A 24,052-nucleotide genomic window follows, 5' to 3' on the forward strand; every position below is an offset into this window, starting at 1 on the left:
TCATTTTATTGTTTCTGTTGAAAAACATTATTTGGAAGTGACAAATGCCAAAATAAACATGTGACAGTTATAATCCTTTAAAATGCGAGTTTATCTGACAGTGCTGTGGTTGCTTCAGGTGTTGCTGAATTATAATGCATAGTATCCTTCACCACTGACCATGCTCAGTAGAGTTAATAGCTGTAGTTCAGCAACATCTATAGGGTCATATGTTCACCAACCCTACTGTAAACAAATAGTTTTTCTTTTAATTGATAGAATTTAAAGAAAATGCAGGAAATGGACAAAGAAGGAAATGAGGAATCCAGCACTGATCTTGATGAATTAAAAACTGCTGATTGGGTAAGACTACATTTTTATAAAGTAATGGCTTTATCTATATTACAGCCTTACAGCCAGAAAACACAATATACATCAAATATGTATATCAAATATATACAGAGATGCACATACCTAAAATCTATAAAATTATGGGTAATATTTATGTTCTTGCGCTATTATGCTTGTGTTTATTTTGAAAACTTTCTGAATCTTTGGAGTGTGAGAGTGATTTCTCATGCTGATAGTGGTTTTTTGTTTGTTTTTTGTACCTCTGAATCAGTGTTGACTCCTGGCGACTGCCTGGACTAGCCCTTGCAGTTTTCTTGGCAAGATTTTTGGAAGTAGTTTGCCATTGCCTTCTTCCTGGGGTTGAGACAGAGTGACTGGCCCAAGGTCATCCAGTTGTCTTCATGCCTCAAGCAGGACTAGAACTCACGGTCTCCCAGTTTCTAGCCTGGTGCCTTAGCCACTACACCAAACTGGGTCTCTTTTACAAATTACAGTTATAAAAACAGGGAACAGATGTGGACTGCCTGTACTTCAAAGAGACGCTTATACATGGAAAAGTGGAAAGAAACAGATGAGATGTGCCACACTAGATTTCCTGTATATAGGTGCCACATTTGAAAGTAGAATACTCACTAGAATTCTTATGTTGCAACCGTGACTTCTTTCTAATAAATTTTATTAATCAGTGCTCTTAGAATGTTGCCCTGTGGATTAATGGTTTCCAGTTTAGACTGAAATGAGGGAAGTGTGACAGAAACTGCATTTCTCATTGAGAGAGAGCAGCTGAGATGGTTTTCTGCATATTTTTTAAGCTACAGCCCCTTACCTAAATAAAGTCTCCTTTCACTCCTACTCCTCAGGCATTTGGAGTAGTATTTCAAGGGGGAAAATACAGTAGCTATAATTGGAATAGATGTGGTTCTGTGGAACCATCAAGGGAGCCACCAATTTTAATCATGAACTTTTCACTGCATATGGTACTCCTCAGTATTAAAGAGAAATAATTTTTTATGTTATCAGCCTGCTGATGTGAACTTGTTCCAGATCTCTTGATGATCTTTTCCAGTGGTTTTGTATAGATATGTAAGGTTTGAGTCTGACTTTGACTCCGAAAACGAAACTTATGCTATGCCAGAAGGGGAAAACAAAACTTATCTGGAAGGAATTGAGGAATTAGAAACCAGGAGTGACTCAGCAGAGCAGGAAAATTCGGAGATGCTGACTGGGCAAAAACCAGAGGGAGGTTCTGTTGGCAGATTGCTAGGAAAGCATTTGGCCCAGGAGAGATCAGAAAAGTCACACACCAGGCATTTCTATAAAAATAATTTTATTTACAGAAAACAAACATATTTAAAGGCTGTTTGCTGAGAGGAGAGATTTCTCTCGGCTGCATACTCTCTGCAAGCCTACACAGAAGGGAAACTGAAACTAAAACAAGTCCAGGCAAGTTCTTCCCTTAGGAAATGCAACCATTAACACATGAAAAGGGGACAATTAAATTCAACCTCTTCACGCGGCCAAAATGATTAGTTACCATAGTAACCTTAATCTGTAGTAGAAAACATATTAACAGGTTTGAATCTTCCAATCAGCGCCCGTGAGAGGAGAGCTGAGAAGTGAGCAAAGCAAAAGGCAACCCAATTCGCTACAGAGGAGAAACAGCACGAAAGGGATTGGATAAAAAGGCACCAGTGCAGGGGGCAAACTGCCAGAAACAACCAATCCACTGAGCTACCAGCTTCTTCTTGAAAGTCCTTGCCGGAGCCCAAAGCCTTGCCTGTAGCCAACAGGGAATCAGTGCCAGCTCCTCCTGTTAATGTGGACTTACCTCCTCTGCTTGCCGTTCCAGCTGAGTCCAGCCTTGCCTCCAGTTCCAAGCCGTGTCTTGCCTTCTCCATCAAGCCTAGTTTTGTCTCCAGTTCCAAGCCACATCTTGCCGTTCCATCCAAGTCCAGTCTTGCCTCCAGATCCGAGCCTTGTCCTGCCGCTCCAGCAGAGACTACCCTTGTCTCCAGAACCAAGCCTTGCATCATCTCTCCAGCAGCGCCTTGTCCTGCCTCCGCAGCTAAGCCTAGCCTCCTCTCCATGCCGACCCCTGCATTTGAACCTCAAGCCTCCTCCTTGCCACATGCCTTAGCCACACCCGGTCTTGCTGCCTCCTTGAGAGGGTTAGCCGAGTTCTGTCTTGCTGTACTACCAAGAACTTCTCCTACTCTGGATCCTGCAGCCTTGCCTTGTTTCCATCCTTTGCCTGGGTGGACTTGAGTGAATTGTATTGTCAGATCTATGAACTCTTATTTATTGTAAATACTTGACTGTAAATAAAGGACGTCCTTTTGTATTCTACCTGGCCATTCTTTAGCCTGAACAGGACAAGATACCACAAAGCGATGGATATAGAATGGACTTCTTAGTGACACCATACAATAGCTCCCCTTTCAGAGAGCAGCTGAATGGCACCATATCAAATCTACATGAGAAACAGGAAAAGAACCTGGTTAATCAGCTTTCACCAAGACTGTCTGTATCAGAGAAGCTCTCACTCTCTCAAAACTTTTCCCAATCATGAACGATTAGAGACTGGTTATTAGTTATCCATCTCCAAGGAATTGAAAGAAATCTTGTTAAGAAGAGGTCTAATAATGTCCTCCTTTTAAGATGGAAGTATCCTGCTATCTCTCAGTGAAGCTTTTATGATATTAACAAAACCATCTCTAATAAATATCTAGTTAAAATTTAGAAGCCAAGTTAGCCAAAGGTCTAGAAGACCAGTGGTAGAATATAACATTTGCAGCAGCCTGTCCATGTACTGAAATTGCAGCAGTTATCACAAACTGAAATTGACTTCCGGGGAAGAAATGACAGACTGAAGACCACTCTGCGAAAAGTGGAGCCGATGACCGTGGAGGAATGAAGTGCCAGCAAGTAGACCGGCTCTTTGATAATTCTTCACCAGACAAGAGGACTTGAGATCACCCACAACTGCTCCAGACAGTTGATCCTCACAAGAAAACCTCAAGACAATGGTGTTCGGCAGGTTTATGGCTCTGGGAGATGAGGGAATAGCCATCTTGCTCAAACCATGGTTGGTGCCTTTGAAAGGATGCTAGGTTCACATACTTCCTTTTCTAATCACTTTTGGAAATTGCTTGTTAACTGCTTTTTAGCTATTAGGAACCTTTAGAGTAACAAGTTTTACAGCACCAGTGAGTTTCCTTCAATTCTTAGCGAAATAAGTTTTAAATACAAGTTTAAGGACTTAATTTTTTTTAATAAACAGCAAAATGGTGATTAAAACTTTGATTTTAGAAAGTTACAAACAGACTAAGGGTGTTAAAATTTGAAATAAGATTTTGGAATTAATTATAAAGAATCCTTCCCATGGCAAAATGCTTTTGTTCTGAATACTTTTTAAAAAAAATAATAAGATAGGACTTTAAATATTGGACACTAGAGGGAATTAGAAGGAACTAAAGATTACAATTAAAGGAAAAGAACACCCAAACTCGACTTACAAATACAGAATGAAGCAAAATATTTTAACATTGGACATATTAAAGGATATTTTTGAACAATGGACCTAGAAGTTAATTTTAAGAGTGTCTGCCTGTATAGATCGACTGTGTTTAAAAGATATTATACAAGAGGAACAAATTTTACCTGACAAGATTGAGACTGATTTGAAAGTGGGTTTAAAAATGACAGGCTACAAGAATTATGGAGAAAAAGATGTTACACTGGATATACAAAAGAAACCTGCTGATGTCTTAATAATTAAAAAGGATATACTAATAACAAACCAAGAGAGTGACTTGGATAACTTTCCTGTATTTGATTTACAAAAGAGGCTTGTTAAAGTTTTAAAGAATTTTGTGAGAAGGGACAAAGAAAAAATGAAAAGAAATCAAGTTCTAGGACATTATTTGAAGGGACTAAAGATCAAGATTGTTAAAAGTACAAGGAAGGAATATAAGGTTGGCTTAAGAGATCAAGGTTAAAATAGATATGTTTGTATCTCTGGTAACCCTTAATGGACTTTTGCTGACATCAGGACTGAAATGACAAGGCTTTAAGGATTTGTTTGTAAAGAGATGGGATATGGAAAGAAGAGATATTTTAAGAGAAGGTGATAAGTTACTAAAATTGTTTATACTTGTTGTGATGAAGGGGGAAGTCATTTCCTTATATATTTCTTTTCATTTTCTTTACTATATTATTTTTTCTTTCATTTCTATTTTTTTCTCTTTTTTCTTTTCTGCACCTTCTATTTTTTATTTTAGTTTCTATTAGTTTTAATTTTTGAAATTGTAATATTTAATAAAATTACTATAAAAACAAGATATCACAAACTGAAATTAAGCCAGTGTAATCACAAAGAGGAGTTGCTTCTGAGCAAATATGATTAGGATTGTCAAACCTCTAGATGTTCTATTATCAGTATCAAGACATGCAACTGATGATCTGGTTATGTGACAATATAATTAACTGCTTGCTTGCTATAACCTTTCCTATCCTGTATACAGACTTAGAAAGAAATATTTGGCCTTATGTTAGCTAAAATGGAATAATATAAGGAAATTAGTTGGAAAAAAGATAATTATTTCTTACAGTATTCAATAAAGCAAACAGTAGCTTATAAAAACGGAGGCATCATTTTGCTTCATGGTATATGTGGAAGCTGTAAAGAGTTTATCAAAGTATTTAAGTTCAGTAGGAGTTAAAATACAATAGTACAAACTTTGATACATACTAACTTTTTATTCTTTAATACTTCAGGCACAGTTTTGGGTTCAAGTTATGAGGGATTTGCGAAATGGTGTAAAACTTAAGAAAGTTCAAGAACGTCAGTACAACCCTCTTCCCATAGAATACCAGCTCACTCCATATGAAATGCTGATGGATGATATCCGATCCAAGCGCTATACTTTAAGAAAGGTTATGGTAAGCTCTGTCAAAATCAGTTTTATGATTCTTCACATACCATAAATTACGTTACGACTACCAAAAAGGAAAAAAAGAGAACTATTGTAGTTAATTTGAAAAACTGACACCCTGTGAAGGGGTTTTATTTTGTTTTGTTTAGGTTTTGCCCTTAGAATATTAGAATATTAGCTAAATCACAAGCTGTTTTTGAGAATCTCCTTGATTTCAGTAGTAGTTGTTATGTTATGGGATCTGCTGTTTGGAAGATGCAAGGACCATATTTCTTTAGACACATAAAACTAGATACATAGATTTTTTGCATAGTATCATATGGATTTAACAAAAATTGCCAACCTGTTCAGCATGAACACTAGTCTATAAAAACTGAAGTTCATTTTGCTTCATGGTATATGTGAAGGCTATAAATGGTTTATCAAAGGATTTGGGTAGCTTCTAAGTGGAGTCCTTGGTGCTCTCTGAGCCTTGTTGTTTTCCTGCAGACGTTTCATTGCCAGACTAGGCAACATCTTCAGTGCAAAGAGGGAGTGGGCCTTGCTCTCAGTTTATATACTCTGGCTTGCCCTGCTTGTGTTGGTAGGGGTGTTGTTCTCTCCTTGGGAGTTCTTTGATTGGGCTGTTGTTTGCTGCTTGGTTGATTGCCTGAGTTAATAGTTCCTTGATTAGGGTGTATTGTGCTGTTTGATGGTACTGAAGGCCAGTACACTCCCTTGCCAGCAATCAACACCCAGATATGCAAAAATCAACACTAGGATTAACACCAGATGAACCATCAACCAGCACAATATACCCTAATCAAGGAACTATTAACTCAGGCAATCAACCAAGCAGCAAACAACAGCCCAATCAAAGAACTCCCAAGGAGAGAACAACACCCCTACCAACACAAGCAGGGCAAGCCAGAGTATATAAACTGAGAGCAAGGCCCACTCCCTCTTTGCACTGAAGATGTTGCCTAGTCTGGCAATGAAACGTCTGCAGGAAAACAACAAGGCTCAGAGAGCACCAAGGACTCCACAGTTCAACCCTGAGCTACAAATATTTGCTTCGATTGGTAGCTTCTAAGTATCTCTTCCTGTGACCATTGAGCACAGGAGCTAGATAGCTCCTAAAGCTAATGCTTTGTCATCTAAAGTGCAAAGGACCATGAATTCAATTCCCAGTAGAGGTTTTGAACCCCATAGAATAACATCTGGCTAGCTACATTTGACAGATCCCAGATAGGATAAAACTGGTTACATAGTGCCTGCCTCCTGGTGGTCAGCATGATGCATTTCAGTACCGTAATCACAATTGTTCTAGAATTCATTGCCCTTTTGGAGTGCATGATGATGATGATGTGCAAGCAAAATAGTAGATATTTTTCTTTCTCTCTTTTAGGTTAATGGGGATATCCCTCCACGATTGAAAAAGAGTGCCCATGAAATTATCTTGGACTTTATCCGGTCTCGACCTCCATTAAATCCTGTATGTAATACAACTGGGGGTGGAGGTGGGGGTAATGAATATGAGATGTTATATATTTTGTTCGCTTTAACTACTTCATAGTTAAAGCAAACTTCTTCACAGCTTTCTTCTATCGCTACTCCCAGTGTTCTTTAGAATAGAGGAAACACAGCTTTTTTCTTATATATTGTAACGTCAGCATCCTTCAGATGCATTTATCTAAAATTAATATAAATTAGAGGAATTATTTTAAAATAAAATCTAATGTATTTTTGCTGTTTTACATCAGTCATCTCGGCAGCCTTTATGAAGTCATCTTGTTGGATGTCTGTGCTAGAGCATTTAAAGCATAATATCTTTTAAGACATTGTTTAGGCTGAAGTAGAGTTAGAATCTATTTAAGTGAATGTGCAATGGGCACTTGAAGAACCACAGATATAGGTAAGCAATCTGTTTTTTATAATGTAATTTAGAAATTTACTAATCTCAGTGGACACTTAGTTCAGGTAAAGCTGTGTGTGTTGATGAGCATCTCTTAAACATTGCCAGGATTTTTGTTTGAGATACAATATTCTTTTCAGGCATCTGCAAGACAGCTGAAGCCAACTCCACCACGGCCACGCAGCCTCCATGAAAGAATTCTGGAAGAAATAAAATCTGAAAGAAAGCTGAGACCCGTTTCACCTGATGAAGTCAGGCGTAGCAGGCTAGGTGAGTACTTCGATTTTGATGAAACTTGGCTCACCTCTCTGGGCTCAGAAACTAAGTGGAGTCTGTGTGGTTAGTCCTTGGATGAGAAACCTCCCCAAAATACCAGCGCTATAGGCTAGACTGGGAAGATAAAACTATCCTCAAAGAAGGCAGTAGCAACCATTTCCATAAAGTTACCAAGAAAAGTGTGTGGATATGTCAATGAAGCCTCTAGGAGTCAAGGTCAACTTGATGAAAACTTTTCTTTTCCAATATGTGCTTACAAAATCGCTCTTCATTTCTAAAGTACGTTAGTGTGAGGCATTGTAAGGCATCTCCATCCTTACAGTTGGCCATTCCAAGCAGCAAGAATAAACACAGTGATTGATCTCTGTTGCTGACTATACAAACAAAAATATAATGAAAGGCATTTTTAAAAATACTGGATAAAAAATTGATTAAAATATGAACACTTTGAAAGGAGTTGAATTTTCTACTAAAATGAACAAATGCAACTAATTTAAATTTAGAAAATTAATTCTCATGCAAGCTTTAAGCTTACACCTCATTTTGAAATTAGGGACTTGGTGATGGACTAATAAAGCCTTAAACCAATTGTTTCACTTCTTTGGGAACTTCTGGAGTTCAGAGAAGCTTTCTTCCTAATAAGAGTTAGGATTACATAGGATCACCTGCAGAAATCATATGCCTACCCTTGTTTGTAGTCATTTCAGCAGAAAAGTAATAAAACAAAATCGCTGATTGTTTGTGGTAAAATTTCTAAGGGGTAGAGGATATACTTATCTCAATGTTCCTTTTGCCTGATTTATCAGAAATCAGATAAAATTAAGATTATAACTTTCAGCAAGTAACAAAATGTAGCTATCAAGCTATGTGTCATGAGTAAGGATGGCGAGCAGGGGGCTCCCATCCAGGCTGTAAAGCGCATGCGTAGTACTGAGGAATTAGGTATCCATTCAAAGAGACACAGATCGGGCCCGCCTTAGCCTTTGGGGTTTATATGTCTGGGTTTTTCCCACGCTTCTTCAGTTTGTTAGGATTTTCTGTTATGTAGCAGTAATAAAACACTAGAGACCTATTCCTTGTCTCAGCGTGGTTCCTGGCTGTTAGGACACTATGCAACGGCTCAAGTTGTCTTGAATGCAGTTCTTCAATAATTAATTATAAATTTGTATGAATATTTTGGATGACTGAAATACTGTGCTATACTATTGTGCTTCCCTGAATATTTGGCATGTACTCTTACTATAGCAGAGGTTCTTTGATTCTATCTTTATAATTTATTTTTATTTCTATGCCATTATTCAAAAATGTGGGCAAGGCTACTTCAAACATGGCAGATGTATTTTTTTAGTATCAATTTCTAATAGAAAATAGACTGTACTAACTCAAGATTGAAATTCAAATACAGGTAGTCCTTGGTTAATGACCACTCATTCAGTGACCTTTCAAAGTTATGACAGCACTGAACGAGTGGTACTTATGGCTGGTCCTCAAAGTTTTAGCTGTCCTAGCATCCCTGCAGTCACGTGACCATGATCCAGGCACTTGGCGACCAGCTCACACGACAGTTGCAGCATCTCGTGGTCATGAGATTGCCATTTGCAACCTTCCCTGATGGCTTCCCACAAGCAAAGTCAATGGGTGAGCCAGCAGGAAAGGTTGCAAGTTGCTTTGGTAAGTCTCCCCCCACCTGGCAGCAGCGACCCTCAGCCCCACCGAACTCATGCCATGCCTCACTGGCCACCCATGCATTATCCCCCACCTGGCAGCAACCACCTCAAGCCCTGCCGTGCTCGCACCATGCCTTGCTGGCTACCCGTGCACCCTCATGTACTCTCCCCTGCCTGGCAGCAGCCACCCCAAGCCACATGGCACTTACACTGTGCTTTACCAGCCACCCACGCACCCTCCCCTGCCCAGCAGCAGCCACTCATCTGCTTTCCAGCCTGCTTGTGAGCTGCCTGGGACTTGCAACTTCCAGCAGCTTCCCCACTGACTTTGGTTATTGGGAGCTGGCAGGAAGTTGCAAGGAGGTCCTTGCTTAAGGACCTATGAACCTCACTTAATGACAGCAACAGGGACTGCCAGGATTGCCTTTGCTAAGCAATGTGGTCAGGTGACGTTGCGCTTTACGACCGCATCATTTAGTGATGGAAATCCCAGTCCCAATTACTGTCATTAACTGAGGACTACCTGTATATTTTGCCATATACATTTCTACGTCAGGGTATATATGCAGCAGAGCCTCGTGTGGCGCAGAGTGGTAGGCGGCAGTATTGCAACCAAAAGCTCTCCCCACAACCTGAGTTCGATCCCAGCAGCAGCTGGATTCTCGGGTAGCCGGCTCAGTTCGACTCAGCCTTCCATCCTTCCGAGGTCGGTAAAATGAGTACCCAACTTACTGGGGAAGGTGACGACTGGGGAAGGCAATGGCAAACCACCCCACTCTATAGTCTGCCAAGAAAACGTCACAAAAGCAGCGTCCCCCCCTAAGGGTCAGACATGACTCAGTGCTTGCACAGGGGACCTTTCACACATCACATATATGCAGCATTGGTGTAGAGTTTATCGGTTTGATTTTAAGAATTACCTAGAAGAAGCTTGATGTGCAGATAGAATATAAGAAAGTCCTTCCTCATGGTAATATTCTGTACAAATGCAATATTTAAAAGGTGTTTCTCTCATGTACAGTTTCTGCTGTACCTGAAGTTATTTGCAGATCAATGCCTAACAAGTATATGCATCAGTAGCAGCAGTATACAAAACTGAGGGCTGCATGTGCAGTAAGATCTTTTAATTTTTTTCATTCCCTATATAGACAATGCCACCAGAAAGTGCTTTTCTTTGGATTGCATGTAGAGAAAATAAAAATAAAAGTAGTCTTTACAATTGGGAAAATATGATTCAGCTATCAATCATTTGATAAGAATTGCATGGGAGAGCTCTCAAAGGCATGGAAAATACGATCTCCTTTCCCCAGTGTCCCCTGTGCTGCTCAGAGTTCTGCTTTGGCAGGCCAAAATGCCCTTCGCAGCAGTCTGGGCAGTGATTCTGAGCCTTGCAGGAGGAAGAAGATTGATTTCCCTTTGCTTTTTACAGTAGAACACTCTGGTGGATCCAAGTATGTTCGTAATGAGCCATTCTCTTCACAAAATCACAAATAATTGGGTCCAACTAAGTTATTTTTTAAACACTCCTGGCAATACAATACTATGTGTTTACACATATCTTTATTGGTGTTAAAATAAATGTCTCACACATTTCAGAGATAGATTAACCTTTATATAAAAATATGAAATCTCTCTCAGAAAACTAATCTTCTGTTTCCTTTATGCATTGTTAACAATAGAATTGCTTTTTTCATCTTCCTTTTTTTTTTTTTTTGCAATAATCTGGTCTCTTATGTCTTACAATTTTGATTCGTCAGGTAAAAAGTGCTACGGCACCTGACATGGTTATTCATGGTTAACATATTCCATTCCATTTGCTTGTTTAACTTCTATGTAAAAAACAAGCCTTCCATAACCTACTTGGCAGAAGCTAAGATTCCTTAAAATAACATATGTACAGTATGTATACACATACACACACAAAGTATTGGCCCATACACATAAGAACAGAACCAGTGTAATATATTTTAGTAAATATCCATTTCCTATACAGTATTACCATTTTCCAAATCAAGTCACAAACCCATCTATGCAAGTCTAGTACTGGGTTGTTTCCAGTGGCATTACTTTACTGCCAAATAAAACTAGCAGATATTATTATTACTAGCAGAACAGGTTCTTACCACCTCTTTTCAGGACACTTTGCAGATCTCTTTTGAGAAGATTGCAATTCAGCTACATATTTGAGGGATATGTCTGCATGTGCAGGAGACAGAGAGGAAGCCCTATGAAATGGGGACCTGCCCCCCCCCATGTATGAAACAGCTGGGCGAGATCATCCATCACCACGGGATGAGGTATCATCAGTATGCTGATGATACCCAACTATACATCTCCCTCCTGAGTGAAGTAAGTGATGCTGTGACCATCCTCTCCAGGTGCCTGGGGGCTGTGGGGGCCTGGATGGGGAACAACAGGCTTCGGCTGAACTCTGGTAAGACAGAGTAGCTGTGGGTTAATGGCTCCTCGGTATCTGGGAAATGGTCATCTTTAGTTTTGGATGGGGTTGCACTTCCCCAGACAGACCTGGTGCGTAATGTGGGTGTTCTTCTGGACTCATGACTCCTGCTCAAAGAGCAGGTGGCATTTGTGGCCAGGAGGGCCTTTGCTCAACTTCATGTTGTGCGACAGTTATGCCCTTTCCTGGATCAAGAGGCCCTTTGAATGGTCAATCATGCCCTGGTCATCTCCCATATAGACTATGGTAATGCACTCTACATGAGGCTACCCTTAAAGAATATCCGGAAGCTACAACTGGTCCAGAACGCAGCCACGCAGGCAATCTTGGGTGGCCCAAGGTTGGCATTGGGTACCAGTCTGCTTCTGGGCACAATTCAAGGTTTTGGTTATCACCTTTAAAGCCCTACATGGCATGGGGCCAGGTTACCTGAGGGACCATCTCATCCCCATTACATCGACCCGTCCCACCCAGTCATGCAGAGAGAGCATGTTATGGACCCCACCTGTAATAAAATTCCATCTAGCAGTGTCCAGGAAGCGAGCCTTCTCTGCAATAGCTCCTGCCCTCTGGAATATTCTTCCCCCAGAGGTGAGACAGGCCCCCTCGCTCCTGGACTTCCTTAAAAAATTAAAAACCTGGTTCTGTCAGCATGCCTGGAGCACAGGTTTTTTAAACTTTGTTTTTGTTGTAAACTGCCCAGAGTCCCCGCTTTGGGGGGAGATGGGCGGTGATAAAAGTTGGTAAATAAATATATAAAGCTGCCTCATTTTCTAAGCGCACCTTGGTTTAATTCTCAAGGCTCATACAGTCGTTCTTCCCTGTCTCATCTGGATTCACCTCCTTTTCATTTTTAGACCATAGTGTAATATCACATCTGCACTGGCATTTTAATCAACTCTAGTTAGGATCTGCTTGCAATAATTATTAAAATAGTTTAAAAATAAGCATGGTGAACCAAACAGCTAGCACAAATGTAGTCATGGCTTCTTTAAAGATAAAAAAAAAATAGATACAAGGAAGGAGGAAAAGCATGAGCACCTACTCTGCCTTATGGTCACTCAGTAAATACTTTTTAGTAATACAGTTATGAGAGCCAGTTTGGTGTAGGGGTTATGCACCAGGCTAGAAACCAGGAGACTGTGAGCTCTAGTCCTACCCAAAGCTAGCTGGGTGACCTTGGGCCAGTCACTCTCTCTCAGCCCTATGAAGGAGGCAACAGCAAGCCACTTCCAAAATCTTGCCAAGAAAACTGCAAGAGTCAACACTGGCATGAAGGCATGCATGCATGCATAAATAAATATTTTGTCCTATAAAATAAATACCTACAGTATCTTCCTGCATATCAGTATGGTATCCATTAGTCTTCAGTAGAATGCAGGTACGTTTCATTATCTAAGTGTTCTTTGTAATATATCCTTTTGGCAAGCAAATTGAGGTTTAGTGAAATACTCTTGTAGGAATAAATGGCATAATATAATTAGAACAAGCTTGAAGTGTGATAATTTTTGAATGCAGAAAGAAGTGATTGCATTCAGAAGTGTTGAAAAGGAAGTTAACTGGCTAAGCCAATGAATGTTTATCCACCTATTTGCCCAGGGAGCAATTGAGTGAGCCTGGACCTGTCAGCAGTAATGTATGCCAGCTTTTGCAACATGGTGTGAAAGGTCCCCTGTGCAAGCACTGAGTCATGTTTGACCCTTTGGAGGGACGCCACTTTCGTGATGTTTTCTTGGCAGACTATAGCGAGGTGGTTTGCCATTGCCTTCCCCAGTCATCACCTTTCCCAGCAAGCCGGGTACTCATTTTACCATCCTCGGAAGGATGGAAGGCTGAGTCAACCTGAGACGGCTACCCAAGAACCCAGGTTGTGGGAAGAGTTCGGTTGCAATACTTCCGTCTACTACTCTGTGCCACACGAGGCTAACATATTGCAACATATCAATATAAATATTATAATAATATAAATTTGTATATGCTGATTCTTAACAGCCCTTGTTTGTTTTTTATTTAATTTAAAATCCATAGACTACTTGACTTTCAAATTTTTAAAACCCATAGGAAAAAAATCTTGGTAAAAATGTGTAGGAGGAATAATTGGGATTGCAGTCACTCTCTTGGTTAAATGAAGCCCCCCCCCCACGCCCCTTGGGGAATTGGTACTTTTTTTCTTTTTCTTTTCCAAATGCCACATTTTTCTCATGCATCATCATGCAGCTTGCCAGTTTGCATTTGGCCATCACTTTCTAGACTGGTCATGTAATAATTCAATATTGTTTGTGATCATTTGGATATTCCAGGAGATATTGTAAGTATGTCAAAGAGCTATCTCTGTGAATGGTTCTGTGCAATTGTGAATATGCAGAACATGTTATGATAAGAATAAATATTCTCATTTTTTGTATGCTTAAAGAGAGCGTAATTCCCTACCTTTCACCAGATTTTTGTATTTGATTTAAAGAAATAGAAATGCTAGTTACCACTGGTTCCTCTGGAAATAGCATGCTCATGTTTGTTATAAGTAGAATTTATAGCGGAATTCTTTTGAACACAAGGTGCATATTCTGTAGCCAAGATACTATTTGCCTTGGAACTATTAAGAGCTAGTGCGTCTGCTGACATTTATTTTCATGTATAAAGCTACATCTGTAATTTCAGTTTTAATGCCTTCTTGTTTCTAACACACATACCTTAGCTATTAATATCTATTAAAGTCAAATTTAAGCTCTATATGTTATGCTAGACTGAGGCAATGGTTGCACACTTTTTTCCATTTTGTTTGAAAAAGAACTAAAATTCAGTGTCTGCTTCAAGGAAGACATAAAAACAGTCATTCTAAAATATAAACCATCTTTTAGATTGTAGTGTCAAGCCTTTAAAAGTAGTTTTATATTACCTGAATTTATTCTATAGCTTTCATACAGATAGAAACAAACATTGCAAGTACTGTTTAGAGTTTAATTTTTTTTCTAATCCTTATTGTTTTTATACCTTTCTGTGTCTATAAAGAAGAAATATAAGTTTTCTTTTTCATCTCTTAAATATGATAATTCACTTGCAAAATGATAAAATCCTTGGTGGTTTATGAAAATGTGCAGTGAAATAGTACACCAAATTTGTTGATTTTGACCACAGAGATGTTCACTCTTAGGTGGTTCCTACGCTTCCTATATGTGTATACCAGGAATAATTTAGAAAAATAATCTGAAACTTTCTCAAAGATGAGTGGATTCATTAAATATATTTTTGGGCAAATTTCATCTTGCAACAATCATACCATTGCAGGACAACAATTGTTTAAACTTTTGACTTGTTTCTGTTAAGTAACAAATATAAAGAATTTATCTTTGACCATTTTAGGAGACCTAATCATAGTAAATCAATCTAACAAAGTCTAGTACTTATATCCCAAAATTAAGTTTTTGGGCTAAATAGACCATATCTTAATAGCAATGTGTTCTACAGATAAATTTATGTTTTATTAGCTTTCTGAATAACATTGGAACTACCATAGAAAGCTGGAGGTGGATGGGAGACTTGATTCCCTACCTTATCTCCAACTGCTTTATCATACCTCATCTCTCATATTGCTGTTGCCGTAATTTCTGAAGAATAGGAACTAGCATCTCAGTACAAATAAGGAATTTAGACTTCTTTTATAGAAGTATCACTAATATAATTTTTGGATGTGATACATTTTTGAAGACATATTTGAAAAATCTATACATTTTCCAAAACTTTGGTTCTCACTACTGATTTTCTGTCACATCACAGCTCTTACATAATTGCAATTTTTAGAGAAAAGATAAGTACCACGGTTATAGAGCTTATTCATGCTGTTTGAAAAATATCTTACTCAATGTATTATCACAAGGATTTCTGCTTTTCCTAGATACACCCACACCAGCAGCCTCCAAAAACCTATCAGAAAGCTGTGTAGCAAATGGCAGCTTGGAATCCAAAGCAAAAGTAAACGGCGGAGGTTCAGCAAAATTAACAGTGCAGCGGAAGAGACTTTTGAAAGCTCCCACTTTGGCTGAACTGGGTAGCTCAGATTCAGAGGTAAGATGTGTACCGACAATGCATCTCTTCAGTTTTACATTTTTAATAGATTCATTTCCTTTTACTGCTTTTATTTTTCACATTAAAACTTGTTTACCTTAAAATACTGTACATTTGATAAAAGTAGTTTGAACAAAATGTGGTTTTATCCCATTCATCCTAATGACTACTGTTAAGATTCAAACCAAATTGTAAAATTAGACCACAAAAGCTACATGGTTTTGCAGGGCTTAAGCCCAAAGCGGGCTTGAAACTCAAGGTCTTTGTGTTGTCAAATGGAGATTCAGTCTGTATGTCACCATCCAGTTCTTGCTAACAAACATTAAGAGGAAAACAAGCTATATCAAATAAAACCATTAGGATAGGTGATGTTCCTGATGTTGGTAAGCATTTCTACATTGAGTTGGGTCTGCTTTGCTCTCATTTCATCCTTGGTTGTACAGAATCAAGGTCTTGACATATGTGGTACTGTCATGTTCATCGTTTCAATGTGTTTGTACATCGTAATGGTTCGCATGCCAGAGTGTTGACGCACGTTCCTGGCTGGGAGGGTGCTGCTGATAAACCTTGTACTGAAAGCTGTATCTCTCTGTGCCATGCAGGAATGTGTTTGGGTTATCTTTTTAATGTCAAGGTCTTTTTGCCCGTTGATCAGCAGAGCTCATTAGGAGCACCTGGGAATGTGGGGTTGTGATGATTGAAGGGGGGGGACGTTGTTTGTAACGGGGCTATTTAGTTTGACTTTAGGCACGCTTTTCTCATTCTCAGCTTTCTTTCTGTTTACACTCTATTCTAAATAAAATCAGAACTTAAACTTTGATTTTGAGTCTGAGCATTTTATTTGGGTTCAGGCAATCATTACAGGTACCAGAATATTTTAAACATGATATTTAGATAGTGCTGTGGGCACAAATTCTTTGGTGCCACAGACCCCCAAGTTAATATGTATCTCTTAATATCTAATATTTCTGTGCTGGCCTTCTCTAACAATTAACTCCCCTTAGTGTTATCTCTTAATACATCTTTCCTTTAATTTTATTCTGAGACCTTTTAATTATTATTGTAAACTCCTTTGGGATTTTTTTAGAAATAAGAAGAGGGGCTAGGAATACATTAAATAAATAAATAAATAAAATCTATTCAACCTACTTCCCTCAAGTAGATTAAATGTATGTATTTATTAATGAAAATTTAAATGCCTGAATATAATAGAAAAACACTGACCCTGAAATGCCAGTCACTTTAATTCCCTATAAGGACATTAGGTTGATTATTAAGAAGTTATGCACTTTGTTTTGTTGGGTCCCTGTCTACCCATTGGGTGGGGAGGATATTCCAGTACCACTACTTCTGCTTGATAAGCATAGGAATGTTGAGAAGCTGTGGGATTATTTTCGAAGGAAGCTGATTAATTATGTGCCTTTTCCACATGTGGACATGTGAAAGAGAGGGAGAGGCTTAGGAAAGAACTTTGAGAAAAAATGTTTTTGGGAGAGAGAAAGAGTTTCCACTAAGATTTAACTTAGACCCTGAATTAAATTGACGTTAAGGTAGACTCTCATTAAGGCAGCTCTTTTTTCACCCACTGTTGACATGTAGGAATGAAATGGAGACATCAAATGGATGGGAGAAGACTTAGTACTCAATTGAGACAGAACACTGTTTTATTATTTTTTAAAATAAAATTAACAGGGAAACATACTAAATGTACTGGCTAGCCAGCCATCTCAAAGATGACAGAAATCAAATCTGAAATTAAAGATGACAGTGAATGTGTTAGGCCATGGTTTGGATAAAATAAATTTTGTTCATGCCAGTATGAATGCCCCCTTGGACACAAGTCCTATTAATATGTATAGTGTACCAACTGCATGGGATTGCTTTTAGTTTATGAGGCTTGCAGATATGGGCAAGATGCCTGTAGCTGTCTGGCCTATTATATGGCCTCTTGTTCCAAGTCTTGGGTTGGTGGCACTAAGCTCTGTCTCTCCTTAATATCTGAATCAGGAGAGGCACTGATTCTGAACCAGTCTCTGAACACCGTGATGGGATAGATGAGGACCAGTAAACTAAGACTGAATTTTGATGCAGTAGAGACCTTATAGGTGGGTAGGTTATGAATACAGGAACTGAGTAGTTTGCCAGTCTCAATGGCATTGTATTCCTCTGAAAAAATAAGTACATAAATGAAGTTATTCCTACTGTCATTGGAGGCCTAAGTGACTTATGTGATAAGGAGCACTATTACTGATTTTGTTTGATATGCCAACTATATCCTATCCTGGGCAGGACAGCCTAGCTGCTGTTGTCTACCTGTTAGTAATCTCTGCTTAGATTTCTGTATTACACCCGATGTAGGCCTACTCTTGCTCTTGATCCAGAAGCTGCAGCTGGTGCAGCAGGTAGTAGGCAGGTTGCTGAGCAGGACACCTGGCTATGTGCATGTTCCAGTTGTTCAAGCAACTACGTCGGCTGCCAGTTAGCTGCCAATTATCTATGAGTCAGGTTCAACATTGGTTTATGACAAAACATCCTAAATAGGACTAGGATATCTGACAGAACACTTCTGCTGTTAGACCTGATTGATCTCTGAGATTGTTGTGAGAGGTTCTGCTGCTTGTACCTAGAACCACAGAGTGCTGTCTTATGGCACTCATAGATTGGTTTCCTCTGTGATAGTGCCTACAGTCTGGAATGGTTTCTCCCTTGAAGTTCATGAGGCAACTGTTGAAGACCTGTCTCTTCATCCAGACCCTTTTTGTATGAATGTTTGATTTTCTATTTTTGTTTCTGCTTTTGTTTTCTTTTCACTCTCCTTTTTATTACACACAGTTTAATATAGTTTTTAACTTACTAGTTTTATTAAGAATTTTCTGTTTTGTCAACTGTCTCAAGAAGCTATTGTATAGGAAGCAATATAAAATATGTTTTGTTGTTATTATCATTACTAGACAGTCATTACTAGACGTAGTGTAGTCCAGTGCATTTGGAGGGCACCAGGTTTAGGAAAGGTGATAAAGAGAGTGAAAGCAATAGCATGGTTTGTCCCAGACTACTAGGTAAAAATCCAGGGCTCTGCAGACTGGACTTAGAGAGTTTTGAAGCTGCTAGAGCCCCCAGCAAGATGTGTTGCTGGAGGGTGAAGAAGTCAAGCTGTTGTTGCCATAACCATCAGGGCAGTGACAAGAAGGACAGTCTGAGAGGAAGTGAGGGACAAGAGTTGAGCCTCAAACTTGCAGGCGGTTTGGCCTGACTGGGGATGGGGAGAGAATCTTTGTTGGTGCCAGTAGGGAGACCTCTGTCAGTCACCATGGTTGCTGGTAGTTGAGACCTGAAGCTAACCTTAGGAAGGCTATCCTCCCTGGGTGAGCATTAGAAAGGCTGTAGGTAATTCCTGACCCAGAGTGAGAGAACAGAGGGGCTGGAAGAGATTTGTTAGAAGCTTGAAAGCTTTCTGGATGCAGGAGTTGGTATGACGGTTGAATGGAGCGAGGTTATTGGGGGATGGAGTAAGATAGTGTGTGGTAGTATATAAAGCCTACCCTGCACATGGCAGCTAATGCTGTTAAGGTATATGGTAGGCTGGGACAGGAAATGTTAGAAAGGTGAATGGGGACGTTGGGAGCCACTAGAGTGGGGGTCTCTAATTGGTCCACAACAGGTAGAAATAGGTATGGCAGAGAGTACCGGGTAGGCCATTGCAAGAGAAGTGGGATTTGCATATTAGCAGGATTTCTTAAACAAAGGTCCTTTCTTGGACTTCTCCAGCTTCTTGAAGATTCCAGACCAGTATTTCTCAACCGTGGCAGCTGGCTGGCTGGGGAATTCTGAGAGTTGAAGTCCACACATCTTCAAGCTGCCAAGGTTGAAAAACACTGTTCCAGACAGTAATCTGGAATCTGTAGAGGGTGATGGAAGCCCCATTCTTTCTCTGCCTCTTTCAACTGACTTCTCTTTTTTGTTTTAAAAAGACCGTATATCTTCCATATCCAACAAGGGGATGGACTTGGGTAATCTGACTCTGTATTTGACAGAGAGCTATCTCTCACTCATGGGGGGGCGTGGATTATGAGTCTGCAGGCTGGATGCAGGCTATATTCAGAGCTCCCTCTGATGGACTTTTAAAAAGAGGTGAGGACACTAGAGCATATTGCTTTTTGCTCTTTCCCCCGTTAGATCTCTCTTCCATGGCTGGATGTAGCAAGTAAGAATGAAAGTCCTAACCCATAATGATCCAAGTTGGAATCAGGAGGTTATGCAGTTAGTTAGGAACCAGTAAAGCTGGATGCGGTATAGATTTACTTTTATTTCGCAGATGTGATACTAGCTATTTGTGACTTCGTTCTGAGTGGGAGTGGGTGAACACCTGACTGAATTCAGTCCCTTCAGTAGTTCAACTCTTCCTTCTCCTTTTGTTCTCTTTCAACTTCCTTTTAGTTCTTTAATCTTGATATATGTAATGAAGATTTGACTTTTTTAATAAGTCAGGAACTTCTGTTCTGGAAAGGATTGTAGACTATAACATGTCCTCTAGTTAGATCACCTGTGGAAAGAAGAAAGGAATACTAAATAGGTTTTCCCCAGAGATTGTGGATGGAGGATTTAGGTGCTGTACAGGTAGTCCTCACTTAACCATTTGCTTAGTGACGGTTTGGACTTATGACAGTGCTGGGGGGGAAAATGACTTATGACCAGTCCTTACACTTATGACTGTCACAGCATCCCTGCGGTCACATGATCATGATTTGGGCACTTGGCAACTGGTTCACATTTATAGTTGTAATCGAAATTATTCAACCCCCATTGCAAATCAGGTTGATTGTCAAAATGTACAGACTTCCAGCTGTTTGCAATGAACAAATCAAACAAAAGCAATTGAAATAGCTCAGCACAATGGATGCTTCAAGTGGTGTCCCCAAATTCAACTGAAAATGCAACTTATAATGACTTCTCCAGTCTCAAAATTATTCAACCCCTTCATGGCAAGCATCTTCAGTACTTAGTAGAGCACCCTTTTGCTGTTATGACCTGCTGCAAATGAGATGCATAGCCAGACACCAGCTACTGGCAGTGTTCCTGAGGAATCTTAACCCATTTCTCATGAGCAATGGCCTCCAGTTCAGTAATATTCTTGGGTTTGCGTGCTGCAACTGCCTTCTTCAAATCCCATCAGAGATTCTCTATGGGGTTCAAGTCAGGCCACTGTAGAATCTTCCAGGACTTCTTCTGCATCCAAGCCTTAGTGGAATTTGAGGTATGCTTAGGATCATTGTCCTGTTGGAAGGTCCAATGACGCCCAAGCTTCAGCTTCCTTACAGACAGCATGACGTTTTCTCCTAGGATTTCCTGATCCTTCAATGAATCCATCTTGCTGTCCACACGCCGCAGGTTTCCAGTGCCAGAGGATGCAAAGCAGCCCCTGAGCATCACCAAGCCACCACCATGCTTAGCTGTAAGCAGAGTGTTCTTTTCAGTGTATGCTTCATTCTTCTTCCTCCAGACATACCACTGACCCATCGGGCTGAAAAGTTGCAGTTTTGTTTCATCTCTCCACAGAACAGAATCCCAAAGCTTCTGTGGCTTATTGTTATGATTTTGAGCATATTGGAGCTGACTTTTCTTGTGCTTTTGGGTCAGTAGTGGGGTACGTCTTGGAGTTCTGGCATGGAAACCTTCTGTGTTTAGTACGCGCCTTACTGTGCTCACTGAAACCTCAGTGCCTGTTGCCACCAAGTCTTGCTGCAGGTCTTTTGCAGTCACTCGAGGGTTTCTCTCAATCTGCCTTCTAAGAAATCTGGTTGCAGCCATTGACAGCTTCCTTTTTCTGCCCTGTCCAAGTAGTGTAGCCATTGTTCCTTGAACTTTGAACTTGCGAACTATGCTTCCAACAGTGTTTCTAGGAACACTCAGTGCCTTTGCTATCTTTTTGTATCTTGTTCCTTGTTTGTGAAGGGCGATTATCTCTTCTCTTCCCTTTTTGGACCTTTCTTTTGACTTAGCCATACTGTATTTCTAACATGCAGTCAAATGTGACACTCAACAAACCCCTAGCCAGTTCAAGGTATTTCATGTGTTCCAGCTCAAGCACACCTGGTGCAGCTAATGAAGTCCTCGAGTAGCTGCATCAGGTGTGCCTGAGACAACACCTGTTTTGCATACTGTATGTGTGCTGTTGTGACAGATTCTGTTCAGGGGGTTGAATAATTTTGAGACTGGAGAAGTCATTATAAGTTGCATTTTCAGTTGAATTTGAGGACACCACTTGAAGCATTTGTTGTGTTGAGCTATTTCAATTGCTTTTGTTTGACTTGTTCATTGCAAACAGCTGAAAGTCTATACATTTTGACAATCAACCTGATTTGCAATGGCGGTTGAATAATTTCAATTACAACTGTATGACCATCGCAGCATCCCATGGTCATGTTATCGCCATTTTCTTTTTTTATATATAAGAACTTTATTAGATTTTCAAAGTAAAGTTAAAATACAAAATATAGAATACAGAAAAGCTAGAATACAGAACTAAAGAAAAAAGGAAAACTAAAAAAGTGCTGAAATAGGAAGAGAATATAAAAAGAAGGTGACTTCTGACCTTCTCCAACACAGATATAAATGCTTATTATACAAATTTAATCTTTTACACCATTAGATAAACTTTTGCTAACATTATTTCTATAAAAACAAACAGTTTAATCATCAAAGCCCAAAATCAAAACTTAATTTTTTTTCCATTACCAGCAAATAATCCAGTTAGAAACAAATCCAGTCATGGTATTTTCTCTTATCAATGGTGTCAATTTAGCCATTTGCAGCAGTTCCATTAATTTAACCATCCATTCTTCCCTTGTGGGAGTTTGTGCATCTTTCCATCTTTGTGCATATAAAGTCTTGCTGTTGTTATCATATACAAGAACAAAGTCCAATGTTGTTTCTCATGTGATCCCCATTTTCTACCTTCCCAGCCAGCTTCTGGCAAGCAAAATCAATGGGGAACCGTGTGATTCACTTAATGACCACATGGTTCACTTAATGACTACAGTGCTTCACTTAATGGCCACCTCAAAAAAAGGTCATAAAATTGGGTCAGATTTGCTTAATGACTGCTTTGCTTAACAACCAAAATTCCAGTCCCATTGGTCATTAAGCCAGGACTACCTATACTCCTTTATGGGAACCAGAGGGCCCAGTCCAACACATTTCATGCATGTATACACCCTGTTATAGGGCCAACTGCTAGTCAGCCAGGGAAAAGAAAAAGAAAAAGGACAAGCAGTGACAAGGAGTAAGAGTGTAGTATGAAGACCTGCCTCTCTGCCCAAGGAAGAAAATCAATGAAATAAATTCACTGAATGAATTTAATTAAAAAATGAATGTAAAGTGGTGCGGCCCATGTGGAAACTTGTCAATGGCTCTTTTTAACAGTTTATACTTCTAATGTTTCAAGAAATAGCAATATTTTGTTTTCTGGTAGTATTTTTGTTAATATTACCAGGTAATCTTATATAGTTCCATATCCTGCATTATTAAACATATTTTTCTGCATATTTCTTATACTGTTTTCCAATTAAAGAGAAGGGGGACAATCAATTGCTTTATTTTATTTCCAGGAGGATTCTATACCCAAATCTGCCAGTAGTGGTAGTATTTCTCCCTCCCAGATGGAAGATATATTTTTAGAGACCACATCTGGAAAAAAGAGTGAGTAAAAATGCTCAAAAAGAATAAGATTTCTGATACAGTAGAAATATTTTGAAGCTGATGGGTTAAAAGAGATTCAAATTTATTCAGTATATATATTCATGACATGACATGACATGGGGGTACTTTCATTCTAGCTGTATGACATCATTGCACTTACTGTTAAAAGTAAGTTTAAGTTTGGACCTAATTCATCCTTGTCAAATTTATAGTGCCTCCAAAATTCTTGCCAATATCATCTACACCCCAGCCAGAAAGGAGACAACCACCTCAGAGGCGACATTCCATTGAGAAGGAAACGCCAACCAACGTACGGCAATTCTTGCCCCCCACAAAACAGAGCTCCAGATCACTTGTAAGTAATGTGGTAGATCTTGTTCAGCATTGGTTGAGGGGTCAAACATGGTAGTTCTGGCATTGAGGGAATATGTAAAAACCATACTGTGATGAATCCTTAGCTCAAAATTGTGAGAACTTGGAACAGCACTTGAATTTTATTTCCAGGACGTTGAGAGTAAGATCTAGAATGAAATATCTTTGAACTTTTAATTCAGGTTTGAATGTTGTGCCTAATTACTGAGGTTCTTACATAAACTTGCTAACAAAATGAATATATCTCCAAATAAAAGGTCTCTACATGATACATGAAAATGAAACTTTTTGCTGCTGTTTTTGCAGATCTTTAATTTGTTACTGAAATCTGAGATGTTTTTCTCCTATCACATGTTTAAAG

At 39.3% G+C, this 24,052-nt stretch overlaps 1 protein-coding gene across 2 annotated transcripts in view; it reads left to right on the forward strand.

Annotated features, from left to right (window-relative positions):
• The window catches only part of SPIRE1 (spire type actin nucleation factor 1), a 71,464-nt gene that overhangs the window by 32,003 nt on the left and 15,409 nt on the right, over positions 1 to 24,052 (forward strand). For both annotated transcript variants that reach the window (XM_063299080.1, XM_063299081.1), the window contains exons 5-11: positions 259 to 342; positions 5,107 to 5,271; positions 6,652 to 6,738; positions 7,299 to 7,428; positions 15,452 to 15,621; positions 23,229 to 23,319; positions 23,532 to 23,674. In XM_063299080.1, coding sequence (XP_063155150.1) covers positions 259 to 342; positions 5,107 to 5,271; positions 6,652 to 6,738; positions 7,299 to 7,428; positions 15,452 to 15,621; positions 23,229 to 23,319; positions 23,532 to 23,674 — 870 coding nt within the window. The remainder of the gene's footprint in view (positions 1 to 258; positions 343 to 5,106; positions 5,272 to 6,651; positions 6,739 to 7,298; positions 7,429 to 15,451; positions 15,622 to 23,228; positions 23,320 to 23,531; positions 23,675 to 24,052) is intronic.

Source organism: Candoia aspera, chromosome 3 (assembly GCF_035149785.1).
Source record: "Candoia aspera isolate rCanAsp1 chromosome 3, rCanAsp1.hap2, whole genome shotgun sequence".
Classification (NCBI taxonomy): Eukaryota; Metazoa; Chordata; class Lepidosauria; order Squamata; family Boidae; genus Candoia; species Candoia aspera.